This window comes from Platalea leucorodia, assembly GCF_965183815.1.
Source record: "Platalea leucorodia genome assembly, chromosome: 6".
NCBI lineage: Eukaryota > Metazoa > Chordata > Aves > Pelecaniformes > Threskiornithidae > Platalea > Platalea leucorodia.
The window spans coordinates 84,478,720-84,506,160 of NC_138828.1; the positions used below are offsets into that span (position 1 = coordinate 84,478,720).

General features: G+C 47.7%; 1 protein-coding gene across 2 annotated transcripts in view; it reads right to left on the reverse strand.

Annotated features, from left to right (window-relative positions):
- The window catches only part of GFRA4 (GDNF family receptor alpha 4), a gene marked incomplete at both ends in the record, with an annotated part of 72,886 nt that extends 45,711 nt beyond the window's left edge, over positions 1 to 27,175 (reverse strand). For both annotated transcript variants that reach the window (XM_082316179.1, XM_082316178.1), the window contains one exon: positions 27,136 to 27,175. In XM_082316179.1, the coding sequence (XP_082172305.1) occupies positions 27,136 to 27,175 (40 nt within the window). The remainder of the gene's footprint in view (positions 1 to 27,135) is intronic.
- Between the last annotated feature and the right edge of the window lie 266 nt (positions 27,176 to 27,441).

The following is a 27,441-nucleotide window of genomic DNA, read 5'->3' on the forward strand; positions in this document are numbered from 1 at the left end:
CCTCTCATCTGCCTTTAACACTACCATCATTCCCCCTCAGAAGGAGGAGGACGGAGCCCAGATTAAAAGGAGCTGTTTAGCTGGCAGCAATATTACCTTCCTTTGCCCTTTGATTTTTGATTTTTTTGTTGTTGTCGCTCTTGCATTTTTTATTGAGCACCCGGGCTGAATGGCTGAATAAAATCGAACTTCCCAGCTGAGACCGCAGATGCTCAGCTGAGCATACCTTAGGGAAAAACGTGTGCAATTGCCATTTTGGCCAATAATTATGCAGGGGAATCTTTTGTCCTGGTGGAAGGTGGATAGGAGGAAGAAAAGCCTTTGGAGGTGCCGATTATCTTTTAAAGGAACGCTGGCCACTTAAAATTGTTGAGCCAGAACTTCAGCAGAGATCCTTCATAAACATGGGGATGAAGAGCTAAGAATTCAGCTGGGAATCTGGGGGTTTGGGTGTGGATATGCCTATGTTTATTTATTTATCACTGCAGTTCTCTTTAGTGGGTGTATTTGGAGTTCGTACTTTTTTGCTTTTTTTTTTGGAAATCAACTGGTTGGCTTGGGATAACATTTCTATGTGTTAAATTAATCCCAGGACAGTAAGCACTCCTTCCTTCCACCCTTGCCAAGTGTGCATAGGTCCTGCACTACTGCTCTTTGCACAAGTACAAAATCCAGACTCACACAGCAAAGCTTTATTTTTCTTGTTTGTGCTCAGTTAGACTTTCCAGACCACCTCCCTTTCCTGCTTTCCCTCTCACCCTTCCTTATTCTGTTATTCAAGGCCAGGCTGGATGGGGCTTTGAGCAACATGGTCTAGTGGAAGGTGTCCCTGCCCATGGCAGGGGGGTTGGAACCAGATGATCTTTAAGGTCCCTTCCAACCCAAACCATTCTAGGATTTGATGATTCTGTGATCTCACAACTGGGTCTCAGCCTCGGGGCCCGTTTCAGGCCCATGGTCTCATCCTGAGATGGGTTACTTTCCTGCATATTCAGTGATTAAAGGAAAACTTGTTGTCAAACACAAACCACCATGAGGCAGCTTTGCAAACCTGGGGTCTTGCAAAGTTGCTACGATTTCTCCTGTCTGAGGCAGCAAATACAGATGACATTTGGGTCCCAAGAAAATGAGTTATTTGGGGTAGGATCTGGTGCACTTGATCTCCTGCAAGACCTAGGATCATTCTGAACACTGTAGAAGGAATCAGGAGTAACTTGTCATGATGCATGTGCTCCCTGTTGGATTTCAAAGGCTTCAGTTGACAAAGCTATTTTGGGAACAAAATAGAGGTCTTCCCCCATCTGTGACCAAAATTAAACCAGTCCTAACAAAATAATTCTACAGAAGTTTATACAAGCCCCTTTAAATCCACCCCAGTCTTAACCATTCAAGCGCTATCGCATCCATCCCTGCACACACATGCCAGGAAAAGATCTTCCCAGTACTGCCATAAAGTCCTGCAGCTTATCTCCACCCTGAGCATGTCCGCAGAGCTGGACTCTTCCACCTTTTCACCTCCATCCTTGCATAGACCTGAGCCAGCCCAGCAAGGACCAGTTCGTCCACCTTGGTGGGGACTGAGCAGCTGGACTGGGGTGGGAGGGGGGACAGCATGGGGCTGGCAGATTCAGAAAGGAGTCATTAGCTTTGCCCCGGAGGAATGGGTGAAAAGCTCATCCTTAACTTTGATTAGAGCGACTAAGAAGTATTTTGACTCCAGGCATATAAATGAGCTCTTTAAAACCTGCCCCTCCATCCCTCCTGCCCCGAGTTACTGACTCAGGGCTCCGTGCTGCGAGCGGCTGCCATACTTCAGGTAGCAGTGCTTTTTCTCCCTCCTCAGTTAGCAAAGATATCACATCCCTTCTTACCCTAGGAGAGAGACTTATATCTTCCTTCTTCCCTCACCTGCCTGATTAGCATCAGAAAGCACCCTGGGCACGAATACCCCCAAGGACTAATCCCAGCAAACCATGTCTTCTTCTAATATGCTGACACTCTCCCCCTTGTTTTTCTTCTCCCTTCCTCCTCCCTCTTCTCAAAACATTTTTTCCTCCTGCTGGGTTTGTTTCTCCATCTGTTGTCTGTCCGTTTTCCCTCCCTGCCGGGCCAGGGTTGCCGCACAAGACCAGGCTTGTGCTCAAACCGAGCCTATCCTGCCAGCATCACTGAGACCCTCTTCCCCCAGCATCTGCTCTGGGGATCGTGGGTGCATTGCTGCTTGCAATTAATTTCTCCTAAAGTCAGAGCAGTGGACGCAGAGGAAGTATGAGTCCGGGGAGGCTGATGCTTTCTGTTCAGCGGTTTGAGGTTTGCTGTTCCAGCTCCCCTGTAACTGAATTGCAGCCTTAACTCTGTCCGTCCTTGGAGCTTGGACTGGAAGTGCACAGAAAGCGAACAGCAAAGCAGGAGTCCTGGATCAGTGGGATGAAGCTGCAGCATCCACTGGGGCTATTAAATGGGAGGGACTGGATACAACCTCTGAGCAAGGAAGTTTTTAAGCTGCTGATAATGTTAAGCTGGGAGCACAGGGAAGGATTGTGCTGGACAGACTTTTGCTCTGTAGTCCTTAAATCACACCTTGACCCCACAAACTGGTGTTTAACCTCCTCTGACCCAGATTTACATAGCAGCAGCCATTCAAAGATCCATCTCACCCAGCAGCCTGTGTGCAGCAGTGACCAACAGAAGATGCCTGGGGAAGACTACGAAAAAGGGACCAGCACATGGTACTACCCTCTGATATCTTTCCAGCCTTCAGCTATTTTCATCCTGTGGACATCCTGAGCAAAAAGTAGTTTCTACGCAAGGCAGCGACTCTCAGCAGATTTATCTTTGGGGAACCTGTCCAGTTTCCCCACAGATCCATGTAGACATCCACAATGTCCTGCCGTGAGGAGTTCCACAGGTTGTCTACCTGATATCTGCATGATGCCATCTTGTACCACTCCAGAAGACCCAGCGGGCCTTAAAACATTTAGAAAGTGCTCCCCTATGGAATAACAAGGAGGAGAAGCATCAATTAAAGACACAGAAGGGAGATCCTATCCCTACAACTTTAATTTTGACAGGTGTTTTGTACTGAAATTCACATCAGGGAGCTTCTACCCTGGGTCCTTGGGGGTCCTGTTATTGCAGCAGGGTTTCAGCTGCTGTGTTCCTCCTCTGTCTGTCCTATGCCACCCGGCACCCAAAGGGATGGCTTACCAGCTTGCAAGCCTTCTCTCTGGGCAGGGGTTAAATAAGGAGGGTTTTTCAGGTGCAGGGTCATTCTTGCAAAAGCTACATTGCAAGACCCTCTGCCCCTCTCTCCGCAGGTACTGCAGAGGTATCTGCAATGTTCTGATAGCATGCTTCACCTCTAGCTAAAAGCATGGTCTTCAGAAGACAATGAAGATTGTGGAACAAATGTCCTCAACCAGGACAAATATCATCGCATGACATGGAAAAACACAAGTATAAAGCAGGATTATGACCAGAAAGCATGCTCAGCCTCATCAACACCACTGCCACTTTCAGATACACAACACACTGTTCATATTAAACTCAAAATCATCTGAGTTCAGGGCTGTCTCTGTTGAAAGGTTGTTCAGGAGGGTAAAAGTTCCCCTGACTTTTTAAGTAATATAAATATGATACTGATGGGTGTTTGATACAATGTGCAAAACAAATGTTGTGTAATGAACACTATAAAAGCCTCCTTAAAAGATTTTAAATAAAGAAAAAAATATGGAAAACCTGAAAAAGGAAATAATGTTTTGTGATGCCAACAGACTTGTCCTGTGCAAACAAGAGGAAAAGGGGGGGAAAAAAAACAGTTGGATGATTTAACTACTTGGCTTTGGTTACTGGATCTTGTCTGCAAAATTTTGGAAAAAATTAACTTAGAGGGGAAAAAACCAAGAGATATTTGGAGTGGCCATATAACAACAGCCCTGGGCCACAGGACAACTGTAACCATGAGTAAAATTTTCAGTATCATTCTCTCTGCCCTAAAATCACACCTTTGAGGGGAATAAGAGTGAAAATGAGAGTGCAAATATGAGGGAATACATTGCAAATATGTAAAACACATAATGGGGTTTTAGCTGCTTGATTTTGGATTTGAGGAGAGACTGGCCCAGAGCAGTTTCTGCTTTCCCTCAGGACATGGAAGCCTGAGGACAAACGGACAAGAAAACAACCTGGAGAGCAAGACCCCAAACTCAAAGAGCCCCAAGGAAAACGGCCAGCAGTCACATTCATGCACTGGCACAAGAGACATCAGACCCAGACCCCTAAACAGGGCACCATGAGAGTCCTTTGCCCATCCCACCCCCTCATCCCTGCCTTCCCCAAGGTTAGAAATCCCAGTGACTGCTGACTACCACCGCCCTGGTCCCGGAGGGACTAGCAGTGTTTAAAAGGGTTTCCCTTTTGCTGGAGCAAAGGGATGTTCCTTTTCCTTTCAAATATCATTAAGTTTCTAGTCTCAGAATGGCTGAGAAAATCTGCATTAAATACACTCTGACAGGCCCCCTGGGTATAACCTTGAAAACAGTGGCTTCTCCCCAGCATTTACTTGCTCTTAAAGGATTGTGAAGAGTTCATTTTTTTAAATCGAGGGGGTGATGCTTTCCCAGATGCTAAGAAATAGGTGGAAGATGAGGGGTGCTTGAGATGTCCCCCAAGAACCACAGGTCTCCACACAGCCCATGCCCATTTTTGCCCATTTACTGCTGTGTACTAGCTTGACGGGTTTTCAGTTTAGTTTAGTTGCTGAGCTTAAAATCTTTGCTTTCAGCTCATTTGTTCCTCTGCCCAACCCAAACCTCCCAGAGTGAATAGCTGCTGCTGCTATGGCCCTGGAATAGCTATAACCATTATTATAACTCAGTCTGCACACGCAGCACTTGGTTTTTGCATGGATTGCCTCTGCTAACCAAAGTTCCTATCTTTGCTTACAGAGCAGATAAAAACCTCCTCTAGCAGTAGCTTGCAAGGAATTGTGCATGGCAGCATTTCTCAAACAAAGTATTTTGGGGTCATACGAAGAATATTGCAAACTATTCCAAGCCCAAAGAATAATATATTTGCACATTAAGGTCTAAACACAAGCAAAGAAAACCCACAAAGCCAGAGGACACCCGCCTCGGATCCTGCATTAAGAGATACAGTTCCTACAAACATGCACGGGTGTTTGCATCAAGTGAATCGGGAGTGTGCAAGTTTTCCTCTGCTATTTGGGGCTTTGGTGGGAAGGAGCTGTGTGTTTTAAAGGAAAACTTATGAGTTTGTCAAATTTTATGCTGATAATTTACATGGTCATTTTCATTGATTTGGAATAATTCATCTTTACTGTGATAGCGGCACCAGAAGCACTCCTGAGTATTAATAAACTTAAACCAAAAATGCTTCTGAAAGGAAAAATTCTTTGTTTTCTTTCAGGCTGATGAAAAGGAGGGGTCGTCTACAGATGGTGTGAGTACTGGTGTTCCAAAGCAGGTTTTGTGGGTTGTCTCCAAGCAACTCATGGGTTTAGTAGCAAGTGGGCTGGGGAAAGTTAAAGGCTTTCTGTAACACCCCTGATTGTGCCATCGTGTTCCGCCTCTCCTCCCACCTTGTTATCACCTTTGCTGAATGCTTCTGCAGACACTGTGGCTGAGCTTTTAGCCCCATGCAAGGTACGCAATGGTTTGAGGTGGTTCAGGAGGGAGCCGTTGGTTTGGGTGGGTGTGGGGAGGTGCAGGGTGGGAGTTGAGTGCTGGTAGTGGGGAGCAGAGCAGGGCAGGAAAGGGGGGGATGAAGCAGATCATCTTGGGGGGTGATGAGGGGCATACAGCTGGCTACCTCTGGAAATCAGACAGGCTCAAATTTTTTGTTGAGAAAAACCAAAGACAATGACTACAGAGCTCAGGCTGTGGGGAGAGGTGAGGGTCTGAAAAATTGCCAACCAAACCATGATAGCACCATGAGAGTGCAGTAAAACCCTCCTCTGCTTCTTCCCACCGAGCTGCCAACAATTCCTCACCCAGGCATGTCAACAACAATTTGGCCAAGCCTTCCCAATGCCCATTTATCCTCCAGTTCAAATCCACAAGTAGGGCTTGAGAGACAAGTCAAAGGCAAACAGCATCTATCCCTGGGTAAACTCCTGCTGATTAGTGAGCAGAGCCTGTGCTTTGCCATCTTCATCCATCGTAAGCCCTGTGGCAGCCACCAGGATTCAGTCGCATGTTCCGTCTCAAAGCCTGGCTGTGGGGACTTGGCAGGGGGTTGCTCTCCCCAGAGCCCGGTGCAACCAAATGGATATTATCGAATCAGAATCACAGAATGGTTCGGGTTGGAAGACACCTTTAAAGATCACCTGATCCAACCTCCCTGCAATGAGCAGGGACATCTTCAACTAAATAAGGTTGCTCAAACCCCATCCAACCTGACCTTGAATGTTTCCAGGGATGGGGCATCTACCACCTCTCTGGGCAACCTGTTCCTGTGTTTCACCACCCTCATTGTAAAGAATTTCTTCCTTATATCTAATCTGAATCTACCCTCTTTTAGTTTAAAACCGTTACCCCTTGTCCTATTGCTACAGGTCCTATTAAAAAGTCTGTCCCCATCTTTCTTATAAGCCCCCTTTAGGTACTGAAAGTTTTAAGTATTGAATGTTGCAATGGTTCAAGTTGAAAGAGTTTAGCCTCAGGAGACTGCTCTTTCTTCCTCTGTGACTTCTGCTTGCTTTTCCATATACAGCTGATTTTATAGCTCCCAACCTCGCTTTTAAAAGGCTGGCAATCTGTTATCCCATTCACATTTCTCTGCTCCCAACCGGTGGACTAAGAAAATTTCATCTGTAAACATGTGCTCTGACCCTCTCCAAAGGCGCCTTTGCTTTCAGACACCCTGATACCTCCTCTGTGCAACAGCATCTTTGATTTGAAAAGGGTCACCAGAAATGGCCCTCTATCCCTTCAGGGACCAGGAGGGTTCACAGCCTCCAGGAGGCAGGTATGGTTCTGCGAACACTGATAATAAGCCCGTTCAGCCAAAGTTACTTCAGCTATAAAATATCACTGCATCATCAAATGTAAAGCTTGGTTTGAGCTTTCTACAGCTTTCATGGCTGTATGAGTAACAAAACAGCGACTGTGGTGTTTTAATTAGCACCTCAGATATCCTTCATTTCTTTTGTCAGTTCAGTCTGTAATTTTTGGAGTACCTATCCTTCATTAAAATAAAAAGTCTCAAAGACGTGGGAGCCTGTAACTCCTTTTTTGTATAGCTGAAGATCAAGGCTCAGGCATTTTAGATATACTGCTGCTAAAACATACTTAAAACTGGCTCTCCCTGTGTATCAGTCAGCATGGTCTTCTCCAGCCACATCTGAAGCAATGGTTTTGATCGTCTCTCAACATCTTTGAGACGGTCCGTCTGCTGTGCCTTCTGCTCAAATCCTTAACACATTTTTTTGACTGGTCTTGAAATGCAGCAGGACCAGGGGGGGCTGGTCACGACTTTCCGTTCCTCAGAATTGCCTCTTCAACTGCCATTTTCTTACAGTATACTGAAAAATCTCTCAACTGAGCTCCCCAGCCTCAAAGCAGATGTAGAAACCACCTTTCTATGCTTCACTTATTTAGGAAATATATTGAGTTGTCCCATGTTTTGAGGGCTTTGAAGGAGGTCATCTCAATGGCATGCAGCTGACAGAAGGATCTTCTTACAGGACAGCAGAGATGCAGTGGGAGAAGCAAAGTCAGCCTGGACATAGCTTGAAAGGGATCAGCACAAGGGAAGGGCTGTTTGCATCCCAAAAAGAATGGGAGGACACAGTCTTCTACATTTTGCTTTCTAGCATCTCTCCCTGTGCATGACAGATGACTGCTCAGGGAAAAGAAATGAAATTCTCTTCTAAGCACCTGATTCTAGGAGCTGAAGCTTTCAAGGAGAAATGCTGAGTCTCAAGGCCAGGCTTGAGAAGGGGGAATGCATTGAGACACTGGGGCAGCCCAACAAACAGTGCAGCAGGCACGGGTGAGGCTTGCCGTGGTATCTGACCATGAGATACATGGCAGAGTGATGCATGTCCCCTATTTGATATATTTTTGGGGGAAAGGTGGGTAAAATTCCTGGGAAATGGAATGGCATGTACTGAGGCTCAAAGAAACAGCCTGACACATTCATGAAAATAAACAGACAAATCAAGACCTTTATGCAATAAAAGGATTTTTCTGTTGTTAGTCAATTTATTTTGTTTTAAGTTTGATCAGCTTCAATAATGACCCTGAAGCACTTTTCTTGTTTCCCTCCTGTTCAATCAAGAAGATACAAAATGGGGAAGATAGGGATTTCTTCTTCCCACACACAGAGGGGATTAGGCATTGCCCCACTTGGCTTTTCAACTCAAACCCACCTAAACCCAGGATGGGACTCAGTTTTTGCCTGTATCACCATGATACAGCACTGAGTTACTCTCGGTAACTGTGACTGCAGCGACTCTGGCAGGTGTCTGCCCTGTAATTTAGTGACTGTAAGGAAGAAGAACAATTGCTATTATTTTTTGGATATTTTTTTTAATCCTACCCTGAACCTGTTTTCCATCATGAGATGGAGTTAGAGGAATTCTTACTCTGCAATGAACATGGGACGGGGATGTCGGTACTTGACAAGAATTGTGAGGCTCTGAGTGATGGGCTGGGTAGTTAATGAAACCACGTAGAAAGGCTGACATATTTGCATTCATGTTAAAAGAAAATAATAATAATAATTTGAGGCTGTTGAAAAGTGATGCTCTGACAGCCCTGGAGAATGCCTCTCATTTACCCACAGACACAAAGCAGCCTCTGCTCCTGCTGTGCCACTGCTGTTTTGAGAGAGATCAGTCTGATTTTGGAAATGGTTGCTCCCTGCTGAGGATGAACCCCAAACCAGCCTCCAACCCATGTCTCTGCCACCTGCAGCCTCATTTCCCAGGCTCAGTGGCTCATGCAAGCTGCGTGGTCAGACATTGCTACATCACCAACTCACTGCCATGGTTCATGCATGGGGCAGCTGTAGGGTGGGAGCTGAAACAAGGGGACCTTCCTGGTCTTGGGGTATCCCAGGCCCTTCCTGCTAAGCCGGGGAGCAAACCCCAGCCCCAGCACATGCTCTCAATTAAGCAGCATCTCACGACAGGCAGGGCACACAGGGGATCTTGCTGCTTCCATCTTCATGGCATTGCCCCAGCCCTTCCTCCCTCGGCATCACATACTGCCCCTAAGGACCATACCCTGTCCGCCTGCACTTCGGTATTTTCCAAAGCATCAAAAATATCAGGCAAGGAATTCTGCAGCAGCTGTGGCTGGTGATACAAAACAAAACACCATTTCTATTCGCTGATATGTGCTTCGGTTTTGAGAGTGCTGGGTTTGGTTTTTGCCCTCCCTTCCTCCCTCCCTTCCTTCCTCCCTCCCTCCCTTCCTTCCTCCCTCCCTCCCTCCCTTCATCCCTCCCTCCCCTCCCTTCCTCCTTCCTCCCTCTCTCCCTTCCTTCCTTCCTCCCTCCCTCCCTCCCTTCCTCCCTCCCTCTCTCCCCTCCCTTCCTCCTTCCTTCCTCCTTCCTCCCTCCCTCCGTCCCTTCCTCTCTCCCTCCCTCCCTTCCTTCCTTACTTCCTCCCTCCCTCTCTCTCTCTCCCTCCCTCCCTCCCCTCCCTTCCTCCTTCCTTCCTTCCTTCCTCCCTCCCTCCCTCCCTTCCTTACTTCCTTTCTCCCTCCCTCTCTCCCTCCCTTCCTCCCTCCCTCCCTCCCCTCCCTTTCTCCTTCCTTCCTTCCTTCCTTCCTTCCTCCCTCCCTCCCTCCCCTCCCTTTCTCCTTCCTTCCTTCCTTCCTTCCTTCCTTCCTTCCTTCCTTCCTTCCTTCCTTCCTTCCTTCCTTCCTTCCTTCTTTCCTTCTTCCTTCCTTCCTCCTTTTCTCCCTTCCTTTCTCCCTTCCTCCCTCCCTCCCTCCCTTCCTTCCTTCCTTCCCTCCTTCCTTCCTTCCTTCCTTCCTCCCCCCCGCCCCCCCACCCCCCTTGTCTAGGAGCCTCAGAGTCTCTCAGGTCAAATCTCAATCTGCCTGGAGGACTTTCAGCACTTCCAGGTTTCAGTGGCCCCCATCACAGAGGCTTTCTGGGTCACTTTCTCACTTGTCTCACAGAAATAGCTCACTGCTATTCCACCAACGTCAAGTTTGAGGTGACAAAAGAGCCCCTGGGACCCCGACTCCTGTAACCTGCTACCTTGGCTGACTGCACGGTTTCTGGCCAGGCTGTGCTGAGATCTGCTTGGGAACCTTGACTGCAGCAGGGCTTTGGGCTAGGAGGAGGGTTGAACTTCCACTGCACACTAAAGAAGCTCCCACGCTACATCAGGCTTTGCCAGGACATGCTTCACTGGCGAGAAAGGAAGCAGGGAAGAAAGCAACAGTGAGAAACAACAAGGAAAAAAGCAAAGAGAATTCAGGACTGGGTAATTTCTGGCCAACAATTGTCTCTAATAAGGTTTGACTGTATTAATTAATTGAGATGTGCCTTGGAGAGCTGGAGCTGCTGCTGCTGGAAGTCAGCCAGGAAGAAAAAAAATCTCATTTTCTCTGCAAACCTGCTGATTAGACCAGATCTCTGAGGTTCACTGTAGCAGGCTTTGGGGAGATAGGCAGCCTTTCAGGGCCTGCGACACAGCCACAGGTAGAAATTGGTTGTCATGAACTGCCAAGGGAGGTGGCCAGGGGTGGAGGAGGACAAAGCTTTGCAGTGGGACCGAGCTGGGTCGTTCCTTCACATAAGCTTTTGATTCATTTCCTACACGAAGCCAAAACGCATGTATTTTCCCTGTCCGTGTAGGAAGAAAAACTTAAATAAGGATATGTGTCATTCAGCAGAGGTTCAGGTCATTGGTAGGACTAACACTACTCTTGAGTCCTTACACACCCATTGTCCATGCTGTCAGTCCCAATAACAACTCCCACATGGACCTCTCTGGGAGGCAGCGCCATTGGTGGACTGGATGGGCCAGGACCACAAAAGGTGACCTCCTGGTCTCAAGTAAGCTCTTCCAAAACACCATGTAGATATTGTGGACCTGTGCTCCAGCTGGGTGCCAGGCAGCAACGTGGGTAACATGGGTGCAAGGTCCCCAGGGAAGAAAATGCTTCAGTCTATCCTTGAAGGACACAGAGCATTGGTGTGCATGGTTGGGGGCGTGTGGCTGAGCTCATATCCTAGGGGACACGCAGTGTGTGCAGGAATAGTCACCATGTGTCAGGGCGTGCAGGGAGCATGTGTGTATATTTTGCACTACAGAGTTTTCCTAGGTCTTGGGAAATGTGCTGGAAAAGATGGTCTGTGCATCTTTCCAATCTAAATGCCAGTTATGAACTGGCAGGGGAGGACAAAACAGTCCTTTCTAACTTTGCTTTTCTGCCATGCAGAGAAACTCTGCTCCTTGCTTTGAACACAGTGTGGAGGAATCAGCAGGTAGTCTTTGTGCCCTTGGTCCCTCCGTGAATCTGCACTCCTGTAGATCTCCAAGAACAACCCTCCCACTGCCGCCACGAGAAGTGATGAGGTTGAGAAACATCCTGCGCCCTGTTGACCTGACAGCAGTAGCACGATCTGAGGTTTAAACACAGTGATATGGACCCAAATAATAAAAAAACCCCAACCTAGAATAGAGACGTGTCTGTATTAGACTTAGTGAATCCCGGTTGCTTTTTCATGCAATTTTTTCTCTCAGGAGTTTTTACATGGGAGCAGAAGGAATCCCTTATACAGCTGTTCACCTTTCCTACTTTTTTCTAAAAAAATATAACTGCTATGGCTTGGATATCAGGGGCTGGGTTTAGACCAGATAGAGTAAAAATGCTGCTAACAGCTCCTGTAACTCCTACTATAGTTTCTATAGCCAGGACTTGAGAAGATGCTGGACAGAGGTGAGTACTAGATGGCATGGGGTTCAGATGTGCAGGAGTAAGAGATGTTGGGCCAACATTGGGATTCCCTCTCTTTCCCTTTAGATACAATTTCAACACACTTGGAAAGAAACCGTCCCAGTTTTCCACAGATTCTTTTTCTGCCATAAGAGGGAAATAATCGAGACTGAAACTACTTCCACTAATTGTCTCACTATGTTAAATCTGAAATGCTGCCAAGTTGCTGCTTGGGAATTGTTCAAACAGCTTCAGTTACCCTTCTCTCCTGAAGGCCAGGCTCCCCGGTAGGACTTTCGCACACCAGGTGGTCATCGTGCACCAGCTCGGCTACAGCCTCAGGTCAATCAAACTGATGTTCCCGAGTTCTGCTGTGCTATCTGCCCATTGAAAATTTTGAGGTCAGCAAGGACTATTACATTTTTTTAAACCTCAAAATAAAAACAAAGCAGAAGGCAGATACTTTCCCCCAAAAGACAAATTATTCTAAGTGGCTTCAGATGATTGAGAGACATATTTTTGCAGAGGAAGAAGTGAGATGAAATGTTTTCAAGGACCTTTGTTACACTCAAGAGAAAGACAGCTCACAAGCCCTTTTCTTGCTTCAACCATTGGTGGTTCCTACGGTGTTGTCTGGAGCCATTTGACTGCTGTCTACACTGATGTCTCAAGCAGGTAATGTCACAAACCTTAGAGAGACCAAGCTGCAAAGAAATCATGGTTATGGGCTCAACTCAAGCAAACTCACCCAAGATCTAGATGTACGCTAGACAGCTGGCTCCAGACCCATAGGCATTCATGACCTACCTCCTTCTAAGGTACCTAACTCTCCCAGAAACCTATGGGAAGCTCAATGTCTTAATATGATGAAGACATGTCAATATTTTAGAAGATATTGTCCAAGCCTTGATGGGTAAGTCAATACCAGCATCTGTTAATAATCTCATGTAACATCAAAGTGATTGGTTTACTTCTGAAAGCTTTGTGATTGGAAATGAAGCACTTTTGGTTAGTTACCCAGAACAGCATCTCCGTTGTCCCTCCTGGCCCCCACATTTCAGTCTTGGGCATCAATGCTCTCCCTATCCTTCGATATGTCAATCACTTGCTTTTCCAGCAACCCTTTTCACAAACATTGGGCTCATTGGATAGTTGGCTGCATGGGGGTATGTACAGGCAAAACCAACAGAAGTTCAGCCAGAAGAAAGGAAGAGAAAGTCCCTGACCTTGTCAATGCTTGTGAAGAAGCAGGTTGTCAAACATGGACTTATCCAGGCAAAGCTCTGTGCCCCATATATTTCCTGTTCGCATTTGTTGGCTGCTGACCCAGTTATAACTTGGCCTCAGAGCATCCACATTGTGTGGAGGAATAGCTGAGAAATGGCTAACTCCTGGTGGGAAGCGTTTCTTTGGAAACCGAGGTCAGGTCCTTGCTTGTGATGGCATCTTGGGTTTCATCTGTACTACCGCATAAAACAAGCCTGGACAAAATCTTTGGCCCTGGGGTCAAAAGGTACATTCTGGCTTGCCTATGCCCACATGCTTAAACCTTCCCCCACCAGCACAGACACCTTTACCTGGACCCTTTGTCCTGGGTCTATGACACCTCCTAAGTGTGCCAAGGCACTGTTTGGTCAGGAGGAGACAAAACTATGCCAGTGAGCTGATAGATAACCAGATTGGACACCAGTAGGACAGGGCTTAAGGATGCTTAAAATCATAGAATCACAGAATGGTTTGGGTTGGAAAAGACATTTAAAGGTCATCTAGTCCAACCCCCCTGCAAAGAGCAGGGACATCTTCAACTAGATCAAGTTGCTCAGCGCCCCGTCCAACCTGACCTTGAAAGTTTCCAGGGATGGGGCATCTACCACCTCTCTGGGCAACCTGGTCCAACCTGTTCCTGGCTCTGCTGACTGTTTCACATCGACAGATGTGGCTTTTGCCTCATTTCATGTGTACGTGTGCTTAACTTTAGACGTGTGAGCCATGTGAACGTGGGAGTGGAGTGGGAATGTGGTTGAATGTAACTATGGCCATGCATTCATGCGGATGTGCTCACTGCGAGTCTGCTGTCCCCACGGGGAACCTGTTTTATACTAAAAATGTTTCTGCATTAATGTGTAAATTAAAGTATGACTGCAATAATAGTCAAAAGGGAGCCCAAAAGAGAACAGAGAAGATTGATTATGTGCATATTTTAAGTGCTTTGTGTCTGTGAATGTTTATTTGAAAAATGAGTGAAAGAGAAGCACTGACACTACAAATAAAAATAATATAGGGAAATACATCTCTTTTTATTATTAAATTATAGATTAAAATAGGAAACGTGAGGGAATATAGAAACATATATCTCTTTGTGGAGGCTTTCTATAACAGTCAGCATAAAATAACATAGCAGTACCTGACAGCTTAAATAAAGATAGGAGCCTCAGCTCCTATCTACACATTTATCTCCTCTGATCCAGACAGGGTAAAGAGGCATAAAAGGCTCAGATAATAGCATCTTTTCTGCACACCAGCTCCCAAACGATAGGCAGATTTTATACTCGGTTACTCCACATAATGTCAACATTGTTAGAAAACAAAAGCACCATGAAGGAACATTTTTTTTCCCCTCCCTCTTTTTCACCTCTTTTTTTCCTTCTGGTCTTTTACCTTGTGATTTCTGTGTAAAATACTATGGGGCAGATCCGAAGCTCTGTGCCTCTGGCCCAGCCCCTGAATTTGTGGGGCAGCAGGACATGGGATGATGGGAACAAGCAGTGAGGTTCAGATGGGTGCACAGAAATCATATGCACAGAAGCAGAGAAAGCACCAGCCAATTCACTTAATCCCTATCCTTTCCTTGCTGCAACCTGTCACAATATCTATTGTAGTCGACAGCTATCGACCATTGCATGCCATGCCATTAACCTTTGCCACCCAACACGTCAGATGACGGAGATTGAGAAAGCTGTGTGTCACATCTGAGCCAAGCAGCCCGTGGGAGGTGCAAGCAGAGCAGCAGCACGCGCTGAACCGGGCAGTGAAGCTGCTGAAAAGTCTTACTACAACCAGGTGTTCCCTGTTGCCCATGCTTTGTCCAACAAGGTGGACTTCATCTTGAGAGGCTTTACCCTGACCCCATGGACACTCTGAAGACCAGCCTACTTTTTCCCCAATTTCCTTCATCACCAACAGTTACCTGCTCCCCCCGAGCAGTTCTCCTGAATCCTTGGCGTGTTCAAGGTGACACCATGTCAAGCAAACCCAACCTGGAGGAGTTCCTGCAAATTTCCATGCTAATATCCATTTCTTTGGAAAATGTAGCCCTCCTCTAAAGGTGCAGATGGCACAGGACCAAGGTCCTGGGCACTGCCCGAGAGACAGCACATCACATTAGCATCCACAACTATGCTACTTTGTGATGGTTAACGTCCACAAGACCATACTTCCCCTTTGACATTGTTTAGCTGCTTTTACCTCCAAGGAGCAATCCTGAACCCACATAAAGTTCTCACTTTGCCTTTTCTCCCTGGACTTGCAGGCTGCAGGGACTGCCTTTATGGTCCCAGGAAGACGTTTCTTTGGCTCTACGCAGATCTGCATCAGGCATTTTACTGCTTAGCTGGGAAAAAATAAGTAGCAGTATGAAAGGAGCCTAGATTTCTACATCTCCTTTCACATGCACCTTTTCTGCTATGAACTTCACTAACTTTTCCCCCGGAGGGCAACACTAGGAGCTCATTCCTGTTTCCACAGCCAATTTCACATCACACAACCTGTGGGAGCTGAACATCTTCTGAGACTTCTATCAAACCTATCCAACCTGGCCAGAGGACTCAAAATTTATTTGGGGTGGACAGACTGACACACATACACAAGATTCATTTGCTCAGGAAACCACAGGCTGAAGAACAGCATAATTAGCTTGTTTACCTTTGGTTGAATCAACTCGTTAATTCTTACTAGCCTGAAGGGTTTTCTCCAGGGACATCTATATTTGGCTAGTTGATTTGTTATGAGAAGAAAGAGTCCTTGGCACTTGCTTGAGACAGGGAAAAATCTTGGCAGCAGCTACCTGCATTTTTTGGAAAATGCTTATTTTTGAGTCCCAGTGTAATGTAAGGTGACAATAAGAATAATTGTCCAAGCCTGACTTGGAGCCAGTCCCTCAAGGAGGTCACATCCAAGCTCCTGCCTTCCTCACCTCCATTTCCAGGGAAGATGGGGCCAGGCCTGAGGGCAGGAGGCATTGTGTCCTGGGGGCAGGGAGGGTCTGGGAGAGGTGGAGAGGTTGAGAGCAGGTCTAAGGCACCAAGACCGAGGTGGTTTTACTGGAGAGGAGGAGAAGCCACCTCATCACCCATTAACAAGAGGCAGAGCCCAGGGCTAGCCAAGTCTCTTGGCTTACCCAGACCCATCACCCACCACTGAGCCACCTCCCAGCTGTACCATCACATGACCATTAAGATCCTTGGTTGAGCAGCACCATCTTTCCATGATACCTTCAATATGAGTGTGGGATATATGGGGTGCAGGGAAAAGGAGGTGTGAAAGAACTTTGGCCAACCCTCACTTCCAAGTGTACCAGGCACAGGGTGACCCTGTGCCTAGAGACACTGTTGCTGTCTTGGAGGCTATGCAGGCCCATTGTTTAGCTCATGGATGCACCTAGGACCTGCAGATCCTAGTCACAGATGCGCTGTTTAATCCTCATTCCCATGACCCACAACTCTCCCCAAAAAATTGCATCAAGCCTAAAGCCTAGCCCAAATGGAATCCTTTCGACTTCTTTTTCCAGTAAAAATGAGAAAGAAAAATGGCCTAAACATTTTGTTCCTAATACTCAACTTAAAACTTTTTCTTTCTCTGCTTCATGCTGTTGCTTTCTCTCCTCCCCTCCCTGTCTTACAGAAGTGTGACTAATCCTCTTCCTTCCCTTGCACTGTTACCTTGAAGGTATTTATAGAGTGTGATCATGTTCTCTCCTGTGTCTTTCTTCCCTTTTCAACTCTGGATAAATCAAGCTTCCTCAGACTTCTCTCATGTGTCTTGTCTTTCACGAGGTCATGTTAACTGCAGTGGCAAGCCAAGAAAGGCTTTGCCTGTTGGAGAGGACACTTCAGAGCTGATACAGCCGCTGCACAGGCTTTGCAAGAAACTTCTGATGGACTCGCTCTCCACATGCAAATCCCTAGCCCCTTGCCGGGTCTGCGTGCATGTGGGTTTGCATGCACCTGCATGCTTTAGAAACGGGGATTTATCTGTTCCCTATCAAATTAGGCAGCGCTATCATTTATTTTATATTATCTCATGTCATTGTTAGTGTTCTGCCTTCTGATCTGGAAGCAGCAGAAAAGAAGATGAATGTAGAGGGTTGAAAGAGATTAAGCTGAAACACATTTGTCCAACAACATCTGGAGGCTGTCTGAGAAATGGACGGTTCCTGGCAGGGAAAGGGTGGACTCTCATGCTGTGCCTAGGTTAGTTAATTAAGGAAACTCAAGGTGCTGGTCCAAATGGCCCAGAACTGCCTCATCTGTGCTATTAAACTCTATTCCCCCTCAAAACAGAGCAACCACTTGCAAAAGAACTGGGAATGGTCCTTGGCTTGTGCTAGCTCCTCATCAATGTCCAGGACATGGCCGCTTGGCCATGGCGAAAAGCACTTCAGGGATTTTAATAGGTTTGACAATCAAATTCCCATGGCTCCAAAGGCTCCTGGGCACTGTATGATTTACAAGTGGCCTCTGTGACCCCCAGCAGAGTCACCATCTCCAGGTACTTCTGATCATTACTGCGACTGGAGCCGTCAGGTCTGTGAAACAGTTGAAAATTTCCCATTGGATTTCTTTCTTTCTCTTTTAACCATAGGAAAATGTGTTCCCTGGGAAAATTTGGGGTTTTCAAGTAGAAAAATAAAGTGCTAAATATTTGAATATTACTTTCTTGATCTTTCTTTCTTTTTTCCTTTTTTTTTTTTTTTGAGTTGAGTACATTGAAATGACAGCTCCTTGACTGCTCCCTCAATCCCCAGAGCTCTCTTGGAGGATAAGAAACTTTGGTGGCTTAGGTGAGGTTCATCTCATTGAACTTAAAGCACCTAAAAGTCAGGGAAAGGTCTAAAATTGTCATCTTGATTCACTTCGTAGTCCTTGGAGATAATACTGATCTGTAGGGAGGGTAAGTGTCCCTCTGGGCCTGCCAACCTCTCTCCGCTGATTTAAAGGAAAAGTTCAGAAGACCAGGTGAAAACCAGGTGGGATGAAACCCATCCCCTGCAGCCTGCTGGCACCATCCCTGTCTGGTGTGCGGGCAGGGGACAAGTGAGACACAGGGTCCGTTTCTCTTCCTGTCCAGTGTCCCTCTGGGAAGACCAATTTCTGTTTTCTTAATAAAAGCAAGTAAAACAGAACAGGGACATCTGAGGCTTTATTTTAGTCCTCATTTTTCTTCCCCTGGAATTATCCTCAATAAGCATTTTATTTTCCACTCATTATCTTTTATCAGAATTTTTACTATTCCTGATTTGTCACTGTTTTTCAGAAGCCAAATTGTACCAAAAGCCCAGTATTTTTCTGGGGGAATGAGTTTCTGTTTTTCAGCCTCCTCTTCTATCGGAGACTTTCCTTTTTTGCACCCCGCAGTTGCTCCCGTCTCTGTAGCACATCACTGAATTCAGCCCCTTCTCTTTAGCAGCGCACATCTCTAATCCGGTGCAAACCAGGATCACTGATCCCCGTGTAGGGGATATGGGAAGATTTTCAGAGCAGATTAGTCAGCTACTGTACTTGAATTCAGTTTCTGCCTGACTACAGAAATAAGAGCTCGGTAGATTGCGTGCACAGCAGGTGCTGCTAAAAGTCACATTGTTCCTGATACACGGAGGAGAAATTTTGATCCCAGCTTGTAGTTAGCTGCTTCACCCAAACACAAATACCCCAGGTCAAACTGCACTGTCACCTGGTTCTACCTCATAATAATTCCCCTACTTTAAAAATATCCTTGTTTTACACTGTGATGCTGTAAGTTTGCATCATTTTCTAAAACCTGACACCCAGAAACAGATGCCATAATTCCTTATCCCATGGGAAATCATTCAGCCTGCAGATCAGGCACTTTTGGGGGAGTTCACTAGAATTCTTTTTGTTATTTCTGGTTTTTTTGTTCATTTATTTGTTACTTCATTTTTTGCTCCAACCCTTCCGATTATAATTAATACTTATTGGTAACGTGATAGCATATAACAAACTTGACTAGAGATCTGGACCCCCTTGAGTCAGGTACTTAATTACTAACAGGCTTTCCAGCACACATTAAGGATTGGCCTGGCTGGGTCTGCGGGGAGGAAGAATGAAGCAATATCAGCAGAGGGAGATAAATTTCCTTGCATTAGTCCCAAGAGGGTGGTAACTCTGAAGCTGCTTTACCCACCGCGTATGCCTCCACACTCCACGCTGATGGATGGGTCCCCAAGCTGTCACTTCACACACACTTCGCCTGCAGGGACTCACGTCACCTTTCGCAGACAGGGGAATCCAACCCCTACGGCTTCCCCAGCTCGGGAATGGCTCTCAGGACTTATGGTCCTACATTTTCCTCCTCCCAGCTCCTGGATTCCCTACTAAGGTTCATCTGCATCTTCTGTCCAACCTCTCAGGAGCTCTTTCTCCTCTGCTTCCCACCTCCAGAGCAGAATCAGCTAGGGACCTTCTCTGCTCTTCCCTTCCCACACCTTCTGGCCCTGACAGAGAAGTCTCCTGTTGCAAGGTTGACGCAATTCCTGATCTTTTTCCCAAAACAGCAGGAGAGCCCCATAAGGCTGGATCCTAGAGGAGGTTCCTCATCTGAGTTTCAAGATATTTCCTTTAGTTTTCCCTGCAATTAACATCCTAAATCATCACAAAGAGACAAGCTTTCCAATCAAATAGGGAAAACCAGGAAATTCTCTGGGAATGGGACACCCGACCACCTTTCAGGAGTTCCTTGGGCCAGCACAACTTATGGCTTTGCTAATCAGGTTTGCTAACGCCTACAAAGCCTGACAACCCCCAAGTGATTCCATCATCTTCCCAAAGGGAATCCTGCTCTTCTCCCTTCCTTTAACTAATCAGATGTTTTCCTGGTTGAAAGCAAACTTCTATTCCTAATGCGCAGCTCGAGTTCCTCCTCACTTCAGCTCCTTGCGAGGTGGAGAATAACTCCTTCACATTACCTCGAAGGTGTTTATAGGCTGTGAGCACCGTGACCCCGAGCACTTTTTCCCACACTGGAAGGAAATCTCAGCTAAGATGACTCTGCCCATGCCCTCTCTCCGAAAGACGATGTGGGTGTGACAGGCAGACCAAGGTGTGCAGTTTGTCTCTCAAGCAGCCTCGCTGCATTATGTTCTCTTACCAAGAGGAAGAAACAAAACAAACAGATTGGAAGGGTAAAAAAAAAAAAAAAAAAAGCCCTACTGTGAAATTGCTATAAGTCGTGTGTCAAATCTGGGGCATAAATCAACTAACCCTTGCAAGGAGGAGTGTAATTCCTCACTGTGCAGAGGAAACACTTAGGCAAACACAGCCTTGTCTGGGGCTTTACACAAACAGGTCAAATGGCTTTGATTCATTCCAAGCCCTGTCTAATAATTCAGCATGCTGGTTTGCTCTCCTCTCCATTAGTAGATGGCAAACACATCGTCCTAACCTGCAGCCTTTATTACAGAAGACTCAGTGTGCATGGATTTATGTCGCCTCATGCCTTGTGACATCTTTTTAAGGTGCCTTCTGCTGTACATACTGAACATCAAAGGAAAACACAGACAGCAACAAAGGAAAAAATGCGTGGTGCTACAGGAGACATCTGCTACCTATTTCCAGATTGCAGGTAACCGAGTCAGCTGTATAATATCAGAGAGATATGGCTGTGAAGGCTGTCGTGGGGACATGCATTTTTCTTCCCATGCACAGAAGTTAAAATCTCAGAAGAAATACCTAGCCTGTTATTAAGACTTGTTTATCCAAAGTCACAGAGACAGGTAGCTCGGAGAAGCTATGAGTTTCCTCCTGGCTTTTCTCTCTGGGGCAAGTCTGAAGAAGGGGCTGGGTTGGCTGCAGGCCAAATCATTGCATCTACAGCCAACACCTGGGGACCCAGTTTGCAGGTCCTAGACACCAGTTAGGGGTGATGCACATGAGCAATGGACAGAAAGAAAAGGCAAGTTATAATCATGGTGGAGCTGATACTTATGGAAGGTCTAGTATGGGCAGCAGGAGGAAAAAAAAAAATAGAGCGAAGCATTCAGTAAAGGCTGCCACAGCAAAAGAAGATGAATCGAGAAATACAAAACCCTTTATGATTGATTTCACTGTTTATGTAAAACTCTCACAGACAAGACCACATGAACCCTGGACGAGTGGTGACCCAGACAGCAGGTTTTCTCCAAAAAATTCACAGCCATCCTTTAAGTGAAGGTTCCCTTCCCATGAGGCTGTAGATGCCCTGTGTTTCCTTTGCTCTGATTAATCAAGGATGATAGGATTTCCCAGGTGGCTGCTGCAGAGGCATCAGCCAGCCTCATTTGATGCAAAGCTCGAAGCAAAGCCTGATTATTTTGCAGAGACTGTTCAATTTGCCCTCTCTGAAGGCACCCTGGAGCTCTCCCAAGACCTGTCCTGAGCATTTGCTGGGTCCAGTTCAGCTCTGAGCCTTCAGAGACCTCAAATCATGCAGACAGACTCCCAAAGATGCTCCAGTTGCTGCCTATCTCAAGAGAGCCCACTTCCCACAGGCATCTCCGCTCCTCGTGGGTTTTGCAGCCATTAGTGACTAAACTCCCTCGAGGCAGAAGAGATCCGAAACACATGTATGCAATGTGTCCTGCAAGGCAGTCTGCAGCACGGACCGCTTACAGTTAAAAGACCTGCATTAACGTTGAGTCTTGACTCAAATTATGTGTACGAGTAGCAGGAGGGGAGGAGGAAAGTAAAAGCCACAAGTTTCTCAGGTCTTAACTCACAGCCCTTTAGCATCTGGATCTGTTTAAAATCCCATCCCAAAGTGGACTGCCATCCCCTTGGGGGCAAAGAATAGATGGCTTAGCCTGGCGATGTATGAAAGATGAGCAATTTGATCCTGCTTTTGGAAGAAGCACCAGAAAACCTGCCCCATTCCTTTCTCCTCAATAAACAGGACCCGTGAACTTGAAAGCAGCTGCCTGCGCTTGTGTGTCAAAACACCCCCCCAACCCATACGTCAGCAGTAGCGTGGGGAGTGCTGCTAATAACTCTGTCAAAGCACTCAGTGAGAGCAGGTATTGCAGACAGGATTTTCCAGTTGGATTCAATAAATCAAAACCACAGCACAACTATTTTTACTACATCTTTCATGCAAACTGCTTCCCAGATGGCTTTGGACAGAAAGAGGAACGTGTGCACTGAGGAGCTGCCTGTGGAAGAAGAGGGATTCACATGAAGGGAGGTGAAAAGAGAGGAGACTCCAGAGTGACAGGCAGTTTTGAGCCGGGGAATATATATCTAGTCCAATAGGATACAGGGAAACACTTTTTCCCAATGAGGACTGCCAAGCAGTGGACCAGGGGCCCAGAGAGTCTCCATCTCTGGGGGTCATTCATTCCTTTAAGCCACCTGCTGCAGGCAGCTAAATCCCAGTCCCCCCAACAGCTCCAGTCAGATGGACCAGAGAGTGCAGGAGATGACCAGGCTCCAAGGACACACTGGAGGTCTGGCCATGCCCTGCACCTTGCATGGCTGCCATTCCCAGCAGCAGGGAAAGATGTGTCACTGCTGGGTGACTGAAGGACCCCCAAGGTGGATCTGCAGCCAGGGTAGGGCTTCTTACCGGCTCAGCTCTGTAAGATGCAGGGAGATGCTTGGAAATATTCGTGAAGATAACAACCTTTCTTAACACCTATCAAGTTCGCTACAGCTCAGCAGCAGCCATCTGTGGCATCACTTGTTATTAGACCCAAATCTTGGAGGAATCACAGGTAATTTACATGTGATGTGACCTTAGAAGGTACCTATCCTTCCTACACACTCATTTTTCTTCCCTGTGGCAGTCCCAGGATCTCCTTACCCAGGAAAAGTGGTGGATTCCCCTTCTGGAAATCCTTCCTCCTCTCCATAGAACAGCCCCAAGTCCTTGTCCTCCATCACCTTGATTGCCACAACCCCCTCCTGTACACACCTGGATGCACTCCCTCCCCCCAGTCACACCAAACTTGGTTTTCCTCCTTGTCCATCTCCAAGACCTAAAGCCCATCCATGGCTCTACTTCCCATCCACCTCTTTGAACTCATCTTCTCAACCCTGATTTTCCACTCTGATTTCACCAGCCCCAATACACCCATAATTGAACCTTTAAAGCTGTGATGGCCAAAAGAGATGAAGGCAGTCCACATGGGGTGGTGGAGATGTCTTCCCAGCCCTTCTCTCCCACCTGCTATCACACAGCTGCCACCATCAGCCCATTCAAGCTTGAAGTCCACTGCCAGGAGGTGTTACCAGAGGGAATTTTGACAGATGCATTTGAAACAAGGGAACTGTGCTGAACTGAAGATTGACAGGAACAAGCTTTTCATCGTTTTGTTCCTTTTTATTTTTTTCAGTGAAATGTGTCCTTCTAAAAAATTGTTTTAGCAGGAGGAGAACTTCCTTTGAATTTGTCCTCTTCCACATTTAGGTTGAGAAGAAAGAGGTCATTTTTTTTTTTTTTTAAGGAAGCAAAGGGAATATATAGTCCACTGGAGGGAAAAAGAAATCATGGATATCTTGGTAGCAGAGTATTTTTATGGAAAGGTGGCAAACTTTAGCGACATTAAAAGTCATGTTTAAAAATGACCACATGGAAAGTTATAAGAATGAACAAGTCCTGTGTGAAAATGATGAAGGGGATTTCAGGCACAATAGAAGCCTTCTGTGAAAATTGCCAGGAGAGCAGAAAAGACATTTCTGTCTCCAAAAGCAAAATAAAACACTATTCACAGTAATTAATACTAATCATTAGACTTAACTAGTACTAATTTTTACCCAGCAGTAATTACTATATAAGGCTCCAGAGCTCTGGAAAAAATACTTTCTGGGTGTGGTGAGATCCTTGCAGAGGAATTTGCACAGTGTTTGAGGACAGCCTGTTGAGGGAGAAGTTTTATTTCTCCTCCGCGCCAATACCGAGAGACATAAATATCATATTCTTACTGATGCAAATAACGGATTGCTCCGTCAGAACTGACAAAGGCACTAATTTAAGGAGCGTTTCCCTCTCTCATACACACAGATGCATTTTTCAAGAGATTTTTCCTCTCCCCCTGGGATCTGAGTTCCCAAACCAGGTGAAAATCCGCCAGACAATCTCTTGTGTTTGATTGCATCTGTGAAGAGCCTGTGGGAAACATATGCCAGAAATTATGCTAACAACTAAGCGCAGTAAAACTTGCCAGGTAAACACGGCAGTTGTCGGCAGAAGACAGCCCAGATGCCATTTCGGGATCCTGTCCTCCATCGCAATGGTCCAGAAATTATTCTTGGTCCCATGGGGACTTCACAACAAACTACTGCTTTCAACTCTAGCCCAAATTTTCATTCTCATTCTTTAATTATTATTTCGTTAGCGCAGGGACTGATGTGACCTCTGAAAGGTGCACAAGGGATAGGCAGTGCTTTGGGGGCTGGTTACAGGTATAGTCCAGTGGCTTACTAAAATTAATTATATTCTTTAATTATATCAGTGCTTTCTAGAGCATTGATTCTCCATAAAGTCTTCCTGAATGCCTCATCACTGCCTTGTGGGTGGGATTTCTAGCCAATACCACAGGTGCAAATAAATATCGGGGGACACCAAGACAGCAATGAACTTCTCCAAAGCCATGGCCCTGTCACCAGCTGTGTGCTCCTGTTTTGTCCTTGCCACTGGCACTGGCATTCATGTGGCTGCTGGTGAGGCAGATCAGGGAGCGGATCTGGCTGAAAAGTGGTTGAGGGGGAAAAAAAAATTGTGTTCAACTATATAAGTTGCCTGGTCTGGGTCACCCTCAGTGCCTGTGCCACCAGGGAACTGGGTATGAAATGGCAGCAGGAGCTCTCCATCCAGGCTGGATGATGGTGACGCTGCCCAGTCCCACCTTGGAGAGCCACAATTTCTCCAAGCCCTGCCTCCACCACCCAGGATCATCCCAAAAATGGCGGGGGACACACACACAAAAAGCAACGTGCTCGCACTGCAGCCCACGTGGTTTGCAGCCAGCATGGATGAAACTGGGAATTGCCATGTTTGCAGTGGCAGAGGTCACTGTCTCCAGCCCAGCAACCCGGCATCCCCAGTCCTTGCTGGAGATCTCCCCAGGCACATCTAAACGAGCAGCCCTCATCCATCCATAACACAAACATCTAGAAAATATCTAGAGAGCGGGCTGAGGGTGTTGGATGGCATCTGCTGGGATGGTGCTGAGCCTGCAGGGGTCAAAGATGGATTCAGAGATGAAAAGGTCCTTCTGGAGACCCCAGGATCAGAAGGCCAAAAGGTGAATACTAGCTGATAGCTTTGCTCTGGCTTGGAGTGGCGGCGATGAGTGTACCCTTAACACCTGCCCGCTATTCCCAATTGCATTGCTGACGATGGAGAGCTGGCCATTTGCTCTTTTCTTTAAGTCCGCTTTCTCTAGAGAAAATCAATCAGTCCACCAGTCAGTCAATCAGGCAGTCAATCAGTGAGTCAGTCAATCTGAACCACTTGGAAAACAGACCCTGCAGAGACCTGGGCTCCCACCCAGAGGCCCTGTGAGCCTTGCAGGAAAAATCCTCAGCTCTGAGGGAGGCTGAGACCTTCCCCAGCCCAGGGCACAGCTCCAGCCCCTGCAAGGCAGGAGACGGCCCAACCTGGGGCATGTCCAGGTCCCGGTGCTCCTCTAAACCCTTGGAGCAAAGCACTCCCTGGCTGGAGATGGCCCCTCTTGGGGGGTCAAAATCCCCCTCCTGCTTTTGGGACTTGTAAGAGTTGCTGCTGCTGACATCTAGTGACAGGGAGAGCCGGCAAGAGGAGTTACCTGGAGCTCTGACAAAGCCTTCCCCACCGAGGGAAAAACCTACTCGGGCTCTTCCCCAGGAGGGGGGCTGACAGCAGGGATGCTCGGGGTGCGGAGGAGGCAGCGCCGGGCCGGGATGTCCCAGCCACTTCCATACATCCCAAGACCTTTTTCCTCCCCCAGTGCCTACTCAAAAAGGACCGGCGCATCCTACCCCCTTGCCTCCCCACAGCCTTTCCCGGTCTATTTAAGCACAGACTCATTCTTGGGTTTGCTCTCTCAAAGAAGCACGAGGAGGGGGAAAAAAAATACCCTAAGGGGAGCTGGCGCAGTTGCAGCCAGTCAAAACCAGGCAGGGAGGCGGCTCCCAGCCGTGGTTGCCCGCTGCCCGGTGCCGGCAGCCCCGGGGCTGCAGCCCCTTCACGCACGGCTCTTCCCAGGGGCGCGGGGAGCCCCGGGAATTGCAGGCAGGAAAACCGGCCGCTCCCAGCTGGGGAGAAGCGGGATGGGAGCGGGATGCTGAAAGCAGGGGTGCTGCAGATCACATCCCCGCGGGTACGGCGGAATCCCACGGGGGACAGCATCTCCCAACCACGGCCGCCTTTAGAGCTCACACAGGGATGGGGAGAGACATCTGGGGTCCTTCGCCCCCCGCTCCCGGTGCCAAACAAAAAAACCCCTAATTTTGGGGGGGTAAGAGGAAATCTGCAGCGGGAACCCCGAGCACACACACACACACACACACACACATACACACAGCTCGGGTCAGGTCGGCGCTCAGGGCACGGTGCACGGCGCTGCACAGCACAGCGGCGGAGCTGGGGCTGCCAGCCCACTCCCACCGGCCCCCAACTCCCGACATTTTCTAGCTTCACCATCACCCTGGGGCTCTGTGCAAAATCTGCCTCCACCCCAACACATCCCTCCAAGCTCCTCTTCCCCAGCAAGAAGTGCCTTAAATTCCCTGGGTAAATTGAGCCATTCCCGCGGCAAACAGGACTATCCGGAGCGACAGTGGGAAAGATCCCAGCGCTTGGATCCAGAGCAAACGAGACAACAGAAAGCTGGGGGATGCTCCTGGGGTGCTGGGGAGGAGGAGACCAACCGTGCCCGGGGGTGGCCGAAACGTCCCCGCAAGCAAACCCCAGCAGAAAGTTGCGTGTGTCCCCCTCCATCTCCCCGTGCCACCGCGCTACTCACCCAGGAGGATCAGGGTGCAGAAGTAGAGGATGCCCCTCATCCTACCGCTCGCCACGGCTCGGATCACACCGACTCGGCACGGCTCGGGACCCGACCGGCCCGGCACGGCTCGGCACGGCTCGGCACGGCCGGTGCAGGCGGTGCCGGAGGATGCGCGGAGGCTGGGCAGGGCGGGAGGCGTCCCCGCCGCCCCGGCCCGGCCCTCCCGGGGCGAGCGCTCACACCGCGGCCGGCTCAGCCCCGCTCCGGCCCCGGGTCATGCCCGCAGCTCCCACCGGCCGCTTTTCGCCTCATCCCTCCGGGGCA